This window comes from Indicator indicator, chromosome 15 (assembly GCF_027791375.1).
Source record: "Indicator indicator isolate 239-I01 chromosome 15, UM_Iind_1.1, whole genome shotgun sequence".
Lineage (NCBI taxonomy): Eukaryota > Metazoa > Chordata > Aves > Piciformes > Indicatoridae > Indicator > Indicator indicator.
The window spans coordinates 12,177,295-12,194,100 of record NC_072024.1 but is presented as its reverse complement, the minus strand read 5'-3'; the positions used below and the strand labels follow the sequence as shown (position 1 = coordinate 12,194,100).

At 48.9% G+C, this 16,806-nt stretch overlaps 1 protein-coding gene across 1 annotated transcript in view; it reads left to right on the top strand.

Annotated features, from left to right (window-relative positions):
• The window catches only part of CHST13 (carbohydrate sulfotransferase 13), a 31,372-nt gene extending 21,546 nt beyond the window's left edge, over positions 1–9,826 (top strand). The window contains exons 2-3 of the mRNA XM_054387515.1: positions 5,838–5,920; positions 8,981–9,826. Coding sequence (XP_054243490.1) covers positions 5,838–5,920; positions 8,981–9,826 — 929 coding nt within the window. The remainder of the gene's footprint in view (positions 1–5,837; positions 5,921–8,980) is intronic.
• The last annotated feature ends 6,980 nt before the right edge of the window (positions 9,827–16,806 follow it).

The following is a 16,806-nucleotide window of genomic DNA, read 5'->3' as shown; positions in this document are numbered from 1 at the left end:
TCCCACTGATCTGGCATTTCCAAACCTCTTCCCATCTGGCACCTGAGCAAGTGAACGTGGAGATATTCTGTACATGAAACAACAGCCCCTCTCTGCTGGGCTGCCCCAGGGGACAATCACATTCTGGCTCAGCTTGTACAGGCATCCAGCCCTTGCAGCCTCCATGGTGCAGCAAGTCCTGGGACCAGATCACCTTGCAGCCCCCCTCAGCAGCTCTGGATCTGCCTTGGTCCCAGGAGAGCAGAGCTGTGACTGCTGCAGGTGAGGGTCAGCAGTGCTATGGATAATAGCATTCACACTTTTTTTTGCTGCTATGGCAAATACCTCACCTGATAGATTTCAGGGCTTCATTTGTCTTTTTCTGTGACTGTCACACTGGCAGCTGATAGCCCAGAACTAATACATCTGGGACCTCCTGCCACTTCTAGCAGCAAAGTAGCAAAAGCTTCTGAATTCCAACATTGTGAAATTAAATTCTCTTGAATTTCCACTCTCTTGGTCCAGAATGAAGCATTAATTTCCCTGTTTAGAGTCTCAGTCTCTCCCTGCCATGGCAGCCTTTCTCAATGCTTTGTCTATCATCAGTATCTTTCTATTTTCACATCAGCTTGCTCCTGAAGTATTGATCCTGAAGTTAATCTTGGAGATATCTTATAGAAATCCACCTTCTGCCCAGCATTTCCCATATAAATAAATCTTGCCTGCTTTCCAGCTGCTTGTGTCCCTTACAGTTCAATTTTTAAACTTCATCTTCTCTAATTGAAGTACTAGTTTCCTGTGGTATGTCATATCTCATGCACTGCCTATGCCTGGGTGAAGATCTACCACATATGCTGGAGCTACAGAAATGGTTTCTTTCAGCCACATGAGGTTGCATGGGCATAAGTTGTGCTGAGTAAATTCCATGTTGATTTTATTCCCCCATCCAGTTGCACCCACATCTTTTGTTTTCATTCCTTCAGACTGTTTTCTAAAGCCTTGGTAATGCTGATGTCAGCCTAGCAGGCTTGTCACTGCCTGAATCCTGTCTCCTAGCCAAACTCTTCCAATTCAGGCATTGGATTTGCTGTTGCGGTTGCAGAGAACCTTCCTCCATAATTAAGAGTCTCTGCAGCCAAAGCAGTGAATTCTTTCACTGGTGCTTCCAGAAGTCTGGGATGGGTATGATCCAGTCTTTCCCTCACCTCACACATGTCTGGCTGTCTTTGCAATCATCTAGTACACCTAAATATCCACAGCTTTAAAATCTATTCCCTTTTCCAAAGAGAGCTGGGAAGACACTGAAACCCCAGATCCTGTTGTGGTTCTGATGTCACACCACTGCAGGAGCACAGCTTCAGTTTTGATGGGACAGCACTAAAATCTGAGCTGTAAGGGGAAAGGAGGGAGGGAGTGTGTTACCTTTCTGAGCTCTGAAGGAAAAGCTGGAAGCTCTTCTAGCACAGGGGACTCCTAAATGTGCCAGAGCTCTCTTTGAGGCTCACCTAATCTAATAATTTCTGGTCAAAGTTACTGCTTTAGCACAGGGGTTTCAGTCTCTTGCTGTGCATGACTTCTATTCCCTTTCCTCATCCTTCAAAGGTGCAAAGGACAAATGTAATGTTTCCTTCTTCCTGTCTCAGTGAGAAAACATTTTGGATTTGCATCACAGACCTACTCTGTCTTGATGCTTGTTGCCCCAGTAGTGATTCAGCAGTTGCCAAGGATTGATGTCTTCTGCCCTTAAGAATCTCTGTATACCTTGGCTAAGTGACATCCCTGCTTTCAGATGCAATTGTGGCCATGCTAAAATTCCAAGGATTGCCAGTGCATGGGGTGGAATCTGGGAGCCCCAGTTACAAGCTGTAAAGTCAGGAGGAAAGCCAGGATGCAGAGATCTTGGCAGCTCCCCTCTGATGGAAGATCCTGCTGTACTCAGGGCCATGGTGCTAAAATGCAGCATGAACCATTGATTTACTCTCACAATAGTGTCTCCTCACCACTGTCATATGTTTAGGTATTCCTTGGCTTTCTCAAATTTCTTGGAGTCCCAGGAGCATCCCAGGGATGGGTAAGCCAATGGTGCAAGGGATGGGGAAACTGACTTGCTCTCAGCTTGAATGAGTGGAAGAAAGATGTGTAAATGCCACTGCCTCTCTGCCCCCTTCCTTGCAGTCCAGGCTGTATCCCAGATCTGATGGAAAAAAACAAGCACAGATCAAGAATTGAGCCTTTCCTCAGTTGCCCCCCATGTTTGGTTTTCTCTCCAGCTGTGCAGTTCAGCCAGCTGTGGAGACCCTTGTGCTCAGCCTTCCTAAAGTCAGCTTTTGCCTGCTTGGGGTAGGCAGTGAAGACAAGGACAGGAAAGGGCACAGCACTTAGGCAACAGGATGGGGAGAGACCCCAGGATGGTAGCATGCTGTGGGACTTCATGATGAGGTGGTTGGGATGGAGCTGCTGGGGAAGAGGGATTTTATGTTAAACCCAGGGCTGCACTATGTTCATATAGCTGCATGATGAAGACCTGGGGTTTGGTGATGTGGGGAGGACTGGAGAGGAAGTGCATCAGCAGAAATGGTGCAGGGACTGAGGAATGGTGAAAAGGAGTTGGGGTCATGGGGCAGAGCTGTGTTAGCTGGGAAACATTGCTGTTAGGGGGACTATGCTCCATTAGACCACCATCTACAGCCTCCCACTGCTCTGGCAAGTTACAGCAGCCCTGGCCTGCCTACCACTCTGACAGCCAATGTTGCTCTGCTGGGCTATCCCAGATATTTTGGAGATGCTTTGGGCACAGGAATAGCAGACTTAATCTCTATTCAGGCACATGCTGCTGGCTGCAGGCAGTTACAGCTGCTCTGACAGCAGCCCCAGGGAGGATGGGCACTTTGGTCCCACGGGGCACACAGATCAGCTGCAGCCCTGTGCTGAGCTGCACACGTTGCAGCTACTGCATCTTCCCCTTTGCTGCAGGAATCTCTGCTTTCTTCAAAAGTCATCCTGATGGCCCAGCCAGGAGTCTGTGCTTCTTTGGGATGCTGCGTGCAGCACGAGCAGACTGTGTCTGAGGAGGGAGGCTTCCTGCAGTTGGAGCCGTGTGAAAACTTGCCACTGGGCCAGACATTTGCTCTGAAGGGTTTGGCGAGTGCCCCAGGCAGGGATGGTGTCAGCACTTCGGAGAGCAAAAGCTGTCAAGATGCAGTGAGTGTGGAGTGCTGGTTCTTCCCCTGCCAGCTCAGCACTCCCAGGCTCCTCCAGCTGCACGAGAGCAGCCTGGCAGATTTTTTTCCTTTCTTTTTTTTTTTTTTTTTTTTTTTTTTTTTTTTTTTTTTTGATCTCTTCCTCTTTTTCTCTGGAACCCTGTACAGCATGAGCATAGCAGGGATCCCAGGGGGGTTGCTGCTATCCAGAGAAGACGCCTTGTTCTCTGCCAGATCCTGTGCTAGGGAAAGGCTGGAGAAAATCCATTTTGCAATGTTTCTGCTGGGGCTGTTGGCAAGAGTCACGCGAGGTGCAGCAGACCCTGACCAGGCTTGTTCCTCTGCTTCAGCAGCACTGAAAGCAGGAGGGGTCAGAGCACAGATCTGACCTGCCTGACCTCTGCTTGCTCTGTGTTGTACTGCAGATTTGCTTTTTGTTCGCCCTAAAGGGCCTCCTGCAGAGCCAGTGCACTCTTCCCGGGCCATGACCTGACCCTGCACGGAGTGCTGAAGCCTTTCCCTGGGACAGTGTTTCCACACATCCCTGGCCAGCGCTGACAGGAGGAATATGCATTTCCAGCAGCTTCAGGTCAGCCTCACCCATCCAGGGTTTGCTTATGGTGCTCATAAGAAAGGTTCTGGTTGATGCACGTGTTAATCTCAAAAACAAATGCCTCCACTTTGCTTTTACTAAATATAGGACAGTTGTCTGCTGCAGTACAGACTGCTTGCAGACAGCCCACAGCAGGGTCATGCTCTTAAACTGAACTGGAGTTTGTCAGCCCTGGCCAGGAAAAGGATTCAAGTTTAATGCTCTCTGCTCACAGATTCAGGCTGCACTGCATCAAGTTTTCAAGGTCGATCTCATTCCTTGTCAGTGGGTTGAACCTGGAAATGTGAAGCAAGGATGAGCATCTCAGCCCAGGGCCCTTCCACTTATCTCTTGCTAGCACAGATGCTGTTTCACCCTCTGTGGGGTAACTGATGCAGGGGCCTGAGGAGGAAGCTGTACCCTCTTCGTTGGGTCACAGCTCGGTCAATGCATGCTGCAGGAAGTGTCGTTCGCCACAAACACACAGGCCTACATGCACTGCTGATGAAATCTTGTGAGGGCAGGCAGTCGTTTCCCCCTAATTACAGCTCCAGGAATTAATAACGTTTAACTTAGACCCTGGTGACTTTGTGCTTTGGAGCAGTTTTCATTTAAGCTGAATCTAAGCACACGAAAGCGAAGGTGGCATTTGAATTGTTCCTGCTGGTTGGTTGGGCTAAAAAGATGCCAGCTGGGGTTTGTACAACAAATTTGGGTTTGTTTGGTGGCAGTCAGTGATCCAGAGCCCCAGACTGTCATGTAAAAATCCCCTGTGTTAAAAAACAGAAATGGTTTGTGAGAGATGCTTTTCTTTCCACCACATATATCCCTCTGAGAGTTTAGAAGGTCCTTGTAGAAATAGGAACTTGGATTACTGGAAGTACTTCCCAGGCTGTGATCTCCAGACAATGTGTCTTGTCATCCCCTTCAGAAAAAACATCATCTTCCATTCTAAAACTCACCCTGTGATTTCTTCTGTGGAAGCCAACTCCAGGGCTGCACAACCTCCATGATTAGAAGTAGTGTTCTCATATGAAAACTGCCATTGCATCCTCTGCCAGTGGAGAGGGTCAGATACAAGAAGCAGAGGATAGGTGAGAGGTGGAACAGGTGCTTGGAGGCATTACTGCAATCAAGAGTCTACTCCCCTGTTGAGGCTGGCTCCGTGTATTAGGTTTAGATACTCAGGACACATGATTCTGCCCACACTGTGCTGGAAAGAGGTCCCTGGGGCTGAGGGATGGCAGCTGAAGCAGATGCTTCATAGCCTGGAGGATGGTTGCATCCATAATTTATGAGCATGAAAACTTGAGAATCTGTCACAAATCAACAGATTTGTGGCTGGCCAGAACCAGCCTCAGATTTCTGCTGCTGCAAGCAGACCTCCAAAATTAAACCAGCCAGCGTGCATGGCAGGGGAGGGGTGAGGACTGCTTGCATGGCTGACTTCAGCTTCAAACTCCAGGAGATGTTGCTGGTTTAGAATGCAAGGAATAAAAAAAACAAACAAGAACTCAAAATGACTTTTCAGTCAGGCAACACATCTAACCAGCTTCTGCTACTGACTATGTCTCGAGCTGGAAACGGAAACACCAAGCCTGTGGGGACTCAACACAGAGCTGCCGGTGTTGGATCTGCTCTGTATCTCTGCCAAGCACTGATGTTGTCTCGCCCCTCATGGGACAGTGGCAGTGCTGGTCAGGGTCCTGTCGCCTCCTGGGTCATTCCCTTGCCAATGCTGCCTGCATAGAGTAGCATTTCCCAAATGCACATGGATCAAACTGTTCCAAACTGCTCTTGGATTTGTAGCAAGCCATCATCTTTACTTCTGGTCTTTTTGATTTGTTTTGTTTAAAGGTTAGGTTTGGACCTTGGGAACCCTGACTTCAGGTGTTGTTAAAGAATAAGAAGGAGGGACAAGCATTGCTTGAGCTTCTTTTCCCAGAGCCACATGGATATGTCTCTTCTCGGGGGACACTGCCTCATCCCAACTTGGACATCTCCAGATAGGGTGAGGGAAGAAGCCTCTCACAACCCCTCTGATTTTTTTTTTGCTCCTTCTCCAGGCACAGAAGATGGGGTTATGAGATCCATTTGGCAGGGGAAGGCCGGTCGCAGCCCACTCCAGGCCCTGTATGAGAGTGACCAGGTAAGGGGACAGGGAGATGGATGGGAGGGGTGTGTGTGAAGAGGCAGTGGGGTGCTAGAGGTTGACCCCTTCTTTCTTCCACCCCTCTGATGTGTGAGTCAATGTGCTGTCTCCAACCACATCTGAAGGTCTGGCAGTGTCCAAAAAAAAAAAAAAAAAAAAAAAAAAAAAAGACCACACCATTTTGGGGAGTAATTGTTAATTAAAAACTTCTCATGTCCCTTGCTGGTATTTGGGTAAATGTTTTCACTGCCAGTGAGCTGAGCTATAGCCAGGCAGCCCTGGGAGATTTTGCCATCTGAGGATTTCAAAACCATCTCTGGGCTATCACAGAAAGGCAAGACCATCATTGCTGCCCTCACGGAGCTAGTAATTGACAGATGCTTCTATGTGGGGTGCTACACACACACACATAAAAAGGTGGACTCAGCCATGAGGGGTTAATAATCCTGGGACATCTCACTCTTCTCCATCACCTTGAGCTGTGCCAGCTACACCTGCTGAAAAAGGGGCAGCCAGGCACAGTCTGGGCAAGGAAAATATTCCCCGCACAAGGTGGGCTTAGTGGGTCCCTGCCTATGCAGAGTTCTGCTGCAGAACAAGCCATGGTTGCTGCTTGAGGCAGGGAGCCCTCACCCCCACCATATGTACAGCCCAGCTGGCACTGGTGACCTGGCATCAGGGAAGGTGTCCAGCTTGCCCCCAGAAGCTGTCTGGGAGGTTGAGAGGTTGTGGTTGAAGCTGCAAAAGGTGTGTTTGTCTCCTACTGTATTCCCCAGCTCCTGGGCAGGCAGTCTTCCGCCATGCAGCCAGATTGGTCTTTGCAGAGGGTTCCTCACACACAGCTTCCCTGCAAGAAGTCCTGCAGGAAACCACCCTCCAGCTGGTGCAACTGACTGGGCCGTGGCCACAACCCCCAGCTCTAAACTATCCTATGCACTTCCCCACATCCATGGGGCAGTCATCTTCTGCCACCCCCAAGAAACAGAGGGCAATGTTCTGTGTCCCTGCAGCTGGCTGCCATCCCCAGCACCTCCCTACTGCCCGTCAGTAGTGCTCGCTGCAGCCGGAGCCAGATTTCCTTTCCATAGGCAACATTAGTGTCCAGGTCGATGCATATGTGTCTGAAAGCAGCCAAATTACATTTGCTGAGGGAAAAATGGCAAATGTGGCCTTCCTCAGCCACGATGCCAGCAAGCCCTAATGCTGCTGGTATGTCTTGGTGTTACTTCCTTAAGTGATACTTAATTTCCTTGGCTTTTAAAGAGGAGGAAATGAAGGGAGTAATTTTGCTCTGAAATAACTGCAAGACATGCACTTATTCCAGTGGGTGGCTGTTGAAAAGTAGTCACATTTATTTGTTGCCATGCCTGCAGACAGTGTCTGTCTGTCTGTCTCTGTGGTCCAATAGTTTTGAATTATGCAAGTGCAGGGAAAAACACCTGAGAAAAAAAAAAAGCCTTTTTTTTTTAAGCACTTGGAAAAGGGTTTCAATTTGAAAGGTGATGGGGAGCCTCTAAACAAAAGAAATTTTTACTGCAAGGTTTGGTTGTGTCCCAAGGAGGTGTGCCACCAGAATGCTTCTTCAGTTCTGATTATCACCTACCCAAGTGCTGTATCTTCTTTATAAACAAGTAACCGACAATGTAAAAATCTTTTGTTTGCATTTCCTCCATCTGAGCACTTTCCTTTGTCACCTCCCTCTTGGAAGGAGCCGGGGTGGGATGCTTTATCCTGCCCCTGTCTCAGTTTACTCTCCATACAGGTTTCTGGAGAAAGTTGTCACTATGGTGACCTGGACAAGGTTATTTCTTTTGTGGAACTGAGATCTAAAAGGATGTTTCATCCCTTGCAGGAGGAGCTTTTTGCTCAGATGTTATTGTCCCTCTGCAGGTGACAAATCTGCTGGATCATCCAGGGGATGGGCAGTTTGTCCGAGGATCTCAGCTGTGACAGGAGCTTTGTGAAGCTCCATCTCCACAAGACTGCCTCTACCAAGCTCTAGTGCCTTCCCAAACCACTTATGGTCTCCCAGGGAGGTGTGAGGGTGCACCTGAAGCTTGGCATGCCTAAGTGATGACAGCTGTCAGAAAGGATATGCATAGGGACCAAGGAGGTGGTCTACCCTTGCCCTTCATCTTGAGGTTGCCATGTCTCTGCAGGATGCAGATGCATTTGCTGTGGTGCCTGTGATGCTGGCAGGACTGTCGTCACAATGACAAAGTGGAAGCCAACATCTTGCAACACAGGGGTCATGTGTTAGTGCAACAGGGGGTCAGAGCTGCCCCAGGATAGCAAACGGGAGGTGAAGCCGTTAGCAATTGGTCATGGTCTGGACAAGGCTGTTGGAAGTTCTCAGCAATGACCTCAGAGCTGAATGCAAAAGCTCCCAACCCTCATGAGCAAAATGAGAAGGGAGTGGGCAGAAGGAGGAGGGCACCTCCCCCTTCTGAGTTCCTGGAAATGGGTTCCTTCTGCAGATGCTTTAATGACGTTTTGGGATTTCTGATGAAAACCATGACAGGAAATGTCACATCTCCAAATCTTTCAGCTGGGTCAGGGGACTCTGGGCTAATGGGAAGCCAATGAAGCAGCTGCCAGCTCTTGTTGCAAGGGATAAAGGGATAAAGAAAAGGGACCATATATGGAATTCTCATCTCTGTAGACAAAGGAGACTATGAGCTGTGGCATTGGACTGGCGGGTTCAGAAAAAGTTCCTCAGGAGAAGAAACCTAAAGGCTTCAGGAAGGGCTCTATCACCATCTCCAGCTGCACCTCACTCCTCCATCATGCCTTGCCATCCAGACTAGTCTAAGGAAGAGCTTTAGCCTAGTGTGTGTGTGTGTGTGTGTGTGTATGTGTGCTGTTACAAATAGTCCATTACTGACCCTCTCTTCACCTCCTGCACCAAAGCAAGCTGTGCTCAAAGTCCCTAAAAATCCCACGTGGGTGACTGACAAACCCAGGAGAGGGGGGAGAGTTGTGGACCAGGTATCGTGAGTGGGTTGCAGTCAGCTTGTGCAAGCTAGCAACAGTCTCTTTGTTTTATCATCTCCCCAGTTTGAGCAGTCATCACTGCAGGCAGTCCACCAGCAGAGACGGGAGCTGTTGAGCAACGTCTGCAACCGTTACACCCGCAAGCGGCGTCTCCTGCGGCCGGATGACTTGCGGCACTTGGTGGTGGATGACACGCATGGGTTGCTCTACTGCTACGTGCCCAAAGTGGCCTGCACTAACTGGAAGCGAGTGATGATGGTCCTCACGGGGCAAGGCAAGTACCGGGACCCCCTGGAAATCCCTGCCAACGAGGCCCACGTCTCATCCAACCTGCGCACCCTCTCTGAGTACAGCATCCCCGAGATCAACCACCGCCTGCGCACCTACCTCAAGTTCATCTTCGTGCGGGAGCCCTTCGAGCGCCTGGTCTCGGCGTACCGCAACAAGTTCACCCGCAGCTACAACACAGCCTTCCACAAGCGCTACGGCACCAAGATCATCCGGCGGCACCGCCGGCAGCCCAGCGACAAGGCCCTGGAGCGTGGGGACGACGTGCGCTTCGAGGAGTTCGTCTACTACCTGCTGGATCCACGGACGCAGCGGGAGGAGCCCTTCAACGAGCACTGGGAGCGGGTGCACTCGCTCTGTCACCCCTGCATTGTCCACTATGACGTGGTGGGCAAGTATGAGACCTTGGCTGAAGATGCCAGCTACATCCTCCAGCTGGTTGGGGCTGACACGAGCATCAAGTTCCCATCTTCATCCAAGACCACCAGGACGACAGATGACATGACGGCCCAGTTCTTCCAGGACATTAGCCCCTTCTACCAAAGGAGACTCTTTAATTTATACAAAATGGACTACTTGCTCTTCAATTACTCCATCCCCTCATACCTCCGCATCCGATGAGGCAGGGGCTGGGGGGAGAGGCAAAGGAGAGCTGGGTAACTCTCATCTTGCCACAATTCCTCTCCTCCCACCCTATATTCATCTCGTGGTTGACTTCTCCATGCCTTCTGCATTATGGTCTACTCCATATCGTGATGTCTCATTTATGCATGGTCTGGCGGGAGGTCACCTCTCAAAACACTGTGGCTGGAGCTTTTCCTTCCCTTTTCCTCCCACCCTTCAACATCTGTAGGGAATGGTGGTGGGGCCAGACACTGCTAGGTAGCAGGGCTTGCCTTGACTGGTGACTTTATTGAAACCAAGAGACTGCTCCTTTTTCGGGCAGGATCCCTTCAGGTCTTTTTCCTCCTTACTGGGCTGTTTGGAGATGGACACAGTGTCTCAGAGGTAGGGTGGAGCGTGTCAAAGACTTGCATAGAACCAGAAATAAAGCAATAATTTAATGTGACTTTATCCTTTTGTTTAAAATTGCTCCCTTCTTTTCTCATCACTTTGGTCTCCTCCGTCCTCCCTCAGCTTCCCCCCACCATCCCTCCGCTGCTGGGAAAGGCAGTGGTGTGTTGCTGTGACCACACATTTCTCCCTGACAAAGCCTGGAGGGCTTTCTGGTTCCTCTCATTCCACATGCTCTCAGCTTGGGTGTAAAATACGCCACAGAAAGAGAGAGGAGCAGGTTCACAGCAGGTATGGGCTGAGAGAGACACAGTGCTGTCTCCTGAACTACAGCAGCAGAGCTCTCGATGCCTTCTGGTCAAATCAAAGAAATCCAGGCCCCATACTTCCTGTATTTTAAGAACAAGTGATAACTATTTTGCAAAGCCATATGACAGGACCCATCTGGCACCACCAGCTTCTTGTCTCCAGCCACCACATGCTGCTGCCGTTCGACGCCTTCCGAAGGGGGTGGTCACATTTTACCAGGGATGGAGGAAGGTGCTGGGGCAGGTTTGAGTTATACAGTGCTTTGGGGAGCACTGTGCTGGGATGTGGGAGATCACCATAGTAATGAAAAGGTGATGCTGGACTGGCGAGACAGGAGAAGAGAGTGCTTGTGTGTGTGCGTGCGCCTGTGTATGAGAGAAAACTGAAAATAAAAATGGGAACAGAGACACCTAGAGGAAAATTCCCCTTTGCCTTTGTCCCCTTTGGACAGTTCACCCCTTGAAGAAGAAATGGGGAGGAGGTGGTGAAACATAAAAGAAAATGACAAACCCAGTTGTAGGATTTTAAATTAAAGCCAGTGCAAGGAGCAGTATTTTGTTAAACTGTATTTCAGTCTTTCCTCCTTTTGGCCTTGGCTTGCTGGCTGCCTTTGTAAATAAACAGGCTGGTAAGGGATGCTGTAGAGTGAGGCTGCTGGCTGGGCTGCAAACACTTGACTTATTAGTGCAATACAATGGGAGGTTTTGTAAAACCCCAGTGCTCTCAGGCTCTTTTAAAAAATAATGTTTTCATCTAACAACTTTCAGCTGTTATATCTTAACCTTTTTCCTCCCTGCCTCTGATGCACCTATATGCTGACACTCCCTCCTCCTTGGTTACTCCCACTGGAGACTGAGTTTAGCAAAGCAACGAAAAAGAAAAATAAAAGTGCTGGTGATCTGGGCAGCCTGATTGATTCTCCCAATCTGGACTGGAGATCCTGCAGAAACGGCCTTTCTTAGTATCTCCTGGTCTAGCTGAAACTCAAAGCACAAAACCAGATTATATGATGCAACAAATTTCATCTGCAGCATTCTGGCTTGGAGTGCATTCCTCCTGCTGTCTCAGGAGTCTCTCCTTCCCTGGTTATCTCTGCCTCTGCTTGGAAAAACCATTGTTCAAGTCACCACAAGCTCTTCTCATTGCCTTTGGTCATGAGTCATAATTTGGGGTCAGATTCTGAGTCGCAAAGGGATGGATATTTGGATAGATTGATTTCTTTCTTTCTCTTTTATTTTCTTTCTTCCTCCCCTCCCCCCCCCCCAGTGTTGTTCCCTAAAGGTAGCTCTTAAAAGCTGGTGGTACAGTGAGTGCCAGGGACAGATACACAGATGCTGTCCCTGTTGTGCTCTCTAGGGGAATATCTACTTTGCTCTTTGGAGCAAAAGCTAAAGAATGGTATGCTCTAGGCTTTGTCTTTTGGCCAGCTGGTTTCAAACCTTTCCTGCAAGGGTGGTGGTTTGGAAGTGGCCTCAGCTGTCATGGCAATTTGAACAGCAGACTGTCCCCCAGCTTCCACTCAGACCAGTGCCCCAAAGAACAGCAAAGACACCTGAGTATGGAGCAAATGGAGCCCTCCAGCCTCAGCCACACTCTGCTAAGGACAATACCCTGCTGAGATTTGCTCTGTATGGACACAGTCTGTTTGGTCTCGTAGGACCTTTGGAAATAACCCATCTTTTGGCTTTTCCTGAAAAAAAAAAACAGAAAATCAACCAACAGCCACAACCCAACCCGTTTAGGTCATACCCTTGGCATTCTCTCCCCCCCCCCCCCCCCCCCCCCCCCCCCCCCCCCCGGCCTAAATACCACTTTCCAAAGCAAAACCTGCCCAATGCAAACCGAAAATAGCCACTTTGTATTCGTGAAGCAACCACCTTCAGCCTGAACTAGAGCTTTCCGGGGCTGGAAACGCTTTGGCCGTGCCAAAGAAAAGCAGGAGCCGGGGCCGGGAGGTGCTGAGCAGCCCTGGCCCGACCCTCCGTGGCTACCGCCGAAAAAACCTGCAGGGCTGGAGCCAAGCGGAGTTAGGAGGACACCGTGTGACCGATGCTCCCAACTGCAAGCGTTTGCATTTCCTCCAAGACTCGGGGTGTTAGGAACCATTTCTCTGAAAGGGCTCCCAGTTTGGAGTTTTTTTTAGCCGTTTCAGTGCATCCTTTCTCCTTGCCAGAAAGGAAAAATATCAAGGTTATCCAGACCGCCTCTAAAAGTGTAATTTGATTTGGTTTTCTTCTCTACTTGGGACCGGGAACGTGGTGGTGCTTGACATGCGACCGGGGCTTGAAACATAAGGACATGCCCAGGGACTGTCCTCCAAGAGCACAGAGCAGAGTTTCATCCCCTCGGCCCTGTCGCAGCACCCCACTGTTTCCAAGAGGACGATGGTGGTCTGGGTGATGAAGGACACACAGACACTGCTGCGATTCCAAATGTGATCAAAATTCAGCCCTAGGAGCTGTGTCTGTCAGCGGCAACGGAACTTCAGTGCAGCTGGCCTGTGTACCACATACTGTGCTGTGTTTTGGCCAAGGTTTGACCAGAGGTGAAGCCTCTTCTTAAGCAGCCCTGTAACCAGGGAGGTGAAGACAGGATGAACCATAGCACCAGAAAGGTACTCAGCTACTGTCACCTGGAAAAGGAGCAAAGGGAAAATCCCAACAGCAGCAGGGGCATTTCTCCCTGTGAATGGACTACCTTTGGTGCCCCTGAACACAAGCCTTACACTGCCAAACCCCCTCAACCCCCCCAAAAAAAAAAAAAAAACCAAAAAAAAACCAAACCACCCAAACAAAACCAACTTTGCTATTTCTGCAGGGACAGCATCATTTTCTGCCCAGGCTGAAGTCCTCAGTGCCAGTGACAGGTTTGGGCTGGAGGACCAGGGTAGCTGAGGGAGAGCTGCAGTGGCCAGCACCACCAAGGTCACCCAAACTCTGCAACAGGAGCCCAAAGACAAACAGAAAAATCTGAGTTGTGCAGCTCAGCCTCTGGCAAGGAATAACCTTGAAAACTCTATTTAAACCTTCCCTTCTCCACCCCCCCATCCCTATCGAGTGCCTATCAAAACTAAATAATTAAAGCAGCAAAACATGGCCCTTCCCATACAAAGCAGTGTTCAAAAAGCAAGTAAGAACAGCCTCACTTTGATATGCCCACATGTGTACACAACTACAATGCAAACAATGATTAGAATGTACAACAAATTATTTCAAACAACTGAAATATTTCTAGGTGATAATATATGCAGTATTTGTAATGTGTATGTGTGTATTAAGTACACATTACAAGAATAATTAAACAGCATTTATGATTACATAGGTCTGTGTTGAGTGATGGCATCTGTATGGCTGCAAGACTTGATGGCTCTTGGGCTTAGGTAAGGCTGCAACCATATCTGTGTGTCATATTTATTATATTAAACACCCTCTCCATGCTCCCTACAACGCTGAGCATTGCCAAAGTCCATCATGGCTCAGCAGCTGCTGCTGAGTTGGCCCCTTCCTCCTAGTGCCACCAGCAGCTCTACTTGCTCCAGAGTGTGACTTTGCCAGGGCTGTGGGTATTTCATGCTATGCAGCTGCTGGCCTCATCCCTGTGACCCATGTGAAGCTACTGAGCTTCTCCTTCCAGTGGAACATAACTGTGTTTCTGTGATAGGGAGGTTTCCTTCCAGAGCTTGCTGTGAACCACAGACTGGGTTGTTTACCAGTTGGAGGATTAAATAGACTTCTATTGAAGGGGAAAAAAAATATGTAAGTGTTTTCAAGTATTTCTTGGAAGCAGTGTCATGTTTGAAGGACAGACTTTCTTGTGTTTGCTGGCTGGCACTTCACTTGTCCCTGGTAAGGACGTTGCATCTCACACAAAGTAGAGTTTCTGGAAAAATACTGTGTTAGGATGGAGGTAGTGAGTGGAAGCTGCAGGGAAGGAAAACAAGTGCTCTGACTACCCCTGAAAACAAGCCCCTGCTTCCATCTCTCTCTATGGCTGGCAATGGCACCTTCTTTGCTTGCAAAGAGAAACTCTTCTGCAACCAGAAATGAGGGAATCTTCCTCCTTGATGTGGCTGGGATCACCCCAAGGTCCCAGCAGCCATCCCAGCACCCTAACATGCTGGTCTTGGGGTAGTACAGGGTGGGCCCCTTGCTTGTCCCCCATCCAACAGCACTGATATGAACCTGAAATTTAGCTTATTCTAGGACAAGTAGTGATTGATCTCAGGACCAAGCCTAAACCTCACTGCTAATGTAATGTGAAGGAAAAACAAGGGAGATTAAATCTAAATTTTACATTTTTTCACTGCCTCCTACTACAACCTGGATCAGCTGGCTGATGGCTGCACGAGGCTTGAAGGATTCATTTCAAAGCAGTCTGTCTGTCTATCTATCTATCTATTATTAAAAACAGCCAGTCTCATTCTTCTGCTGACACTCCACATTTGCTTTATTTCTCACTAGAGATTAAAACAAGGTAAGCCTTCAACTGGGATCTCATAGCATTTGATAGGTCTCCAAGTCCAGGTCAGCCTCTGAGCCCACATGGGCAGGTCAGCAGCCAAGAATAATGAGCAGTGAGAAAAGAGCTCTCTTCTCTCACCTTGTCCTTTTTAAGGAAGCTGATTTTTTGGGAGCCAGGAGGAGCAGATCCAAATAATAGTTCACTTGGCTCAAATGGAGGTGCTGCTGTGGTGTGGTATCTAAAACCCAGTGAAAAGCTGGGCACAATAACGACACAGACACAGCAGCAGACAAGCAGGGCCCACCTCTGACAGGGACTTTCCTGCTGGGTTACATTAAAGACAGCAATAACTATGAAATGCCCACACCCTGTCTGTGCTCTGCTACCTACACAGGTTTTCTCTGAAACCATATGAATTTTGTGATAGAAAAGGCAAGAAAGCAACCCCCTCCTCAATTCTCCCCAACAAAATCACTCCCATACAACACCACAGGGAGCACAAAACCAGGTAGAGCCTGCTGTGGTATACTGAGAGCTCTTAAAAGCTGAAGATCCTGCAGGCATTTAAACACCCAATCTCTGCTTTCAATGGGAATGAAGTGGGATAAAGGCTGGACAACTCAGTAGCTTTTCTCCCTGCTGAGATGGGCACTGTGCTGAGTGCCATGGAGGCAGCCGAGGCAGGGAACAGTGTCACCTGCTCTGGGGTTGCTGGGGGTGCTTTCATGGAGGGGCAGGTTCAGATGGAGTTACAGCACGCTAATTTCTTAAGCCATGCTCCAGGGTTACACATAACTTTTGTTAGGAAAGACCCTTCCTAATTTGCACAGGGAAAGAAAGAAAAGGAGGCTAGAGAAAGAGTAAACAGGGCAAAAAGCCAAGTAACTACCCTTCTGCTGCCCTTAAAAAAAAAAAAAAAAGGAAAAAAATTCCCCTTTTATTGAAACCATTTCCTTTGTTTATATAATTTCTCTTGAGGCTGGAAGAAATTTTCAGTGTTGAGTGCATTCCCTGCACTAAGTGCACAGGAACAAGGCTGATGGTTGGCTGCCCACCAAGGGGTACCCTGGAGAACAGCCCTTCGCAATCTCCCCATATCAGCTCATAGCCACAGCACCTCCTGCGAGGGGGGAACCCTCAAGCCCAGCACGGGCAAGGTGCAGCACAGGTCACCACAGCCCAGCTGGGTCCCACAAGTAGGACACAGATGGCATCCATTACGTGTTCCCATCCCTGTCCTGTGTCAACAGTGACAACCAGAACAAGCTGAGCTCTGCCCAGAAATCCCCTGATGAAGGAATGCACCAGTGCCAGGGCTTTGTCACACAGCAGAGAAGCAGCCACACATTGGACACTGGGAATTCACACCGGAGGAGGGTGACTGGGTCTCTTTTAGTCTGCACCAGCCATGGGCTCCAGTTTCAGACTTTTAGGGGATTGGAAAGAGCAAGGGAAAAATCTGTGCTACTCACATGTCAGAGATCCTGCAGAGGGCTGTAGCGTTCTCAGGATCAGTCTTGCTTTAGGACCAGCCTTACCTGATTTGTGCCAGCAGCAAAAGCATCAAGGTCTGGAGATGACCTCACCAAGGCAGTGGGGACATGAACAACGAGGAGAAAAGCCAGTATTGAGGCAAGAGTTGTTAATTTTCCAGGACTGCTCAAGCCAATGCCACATTTGAGCTAATAAAGATTTACAAAATAAAACGCTAAGCTTCAGGTTATTAAAATATATCCATAGGTATATGCAGCCCCCCTCAAACTGGAACCAGAAATCAGACACTTGCTTTGCTTTCCCCACAAGCCCCCTCAGCTGCT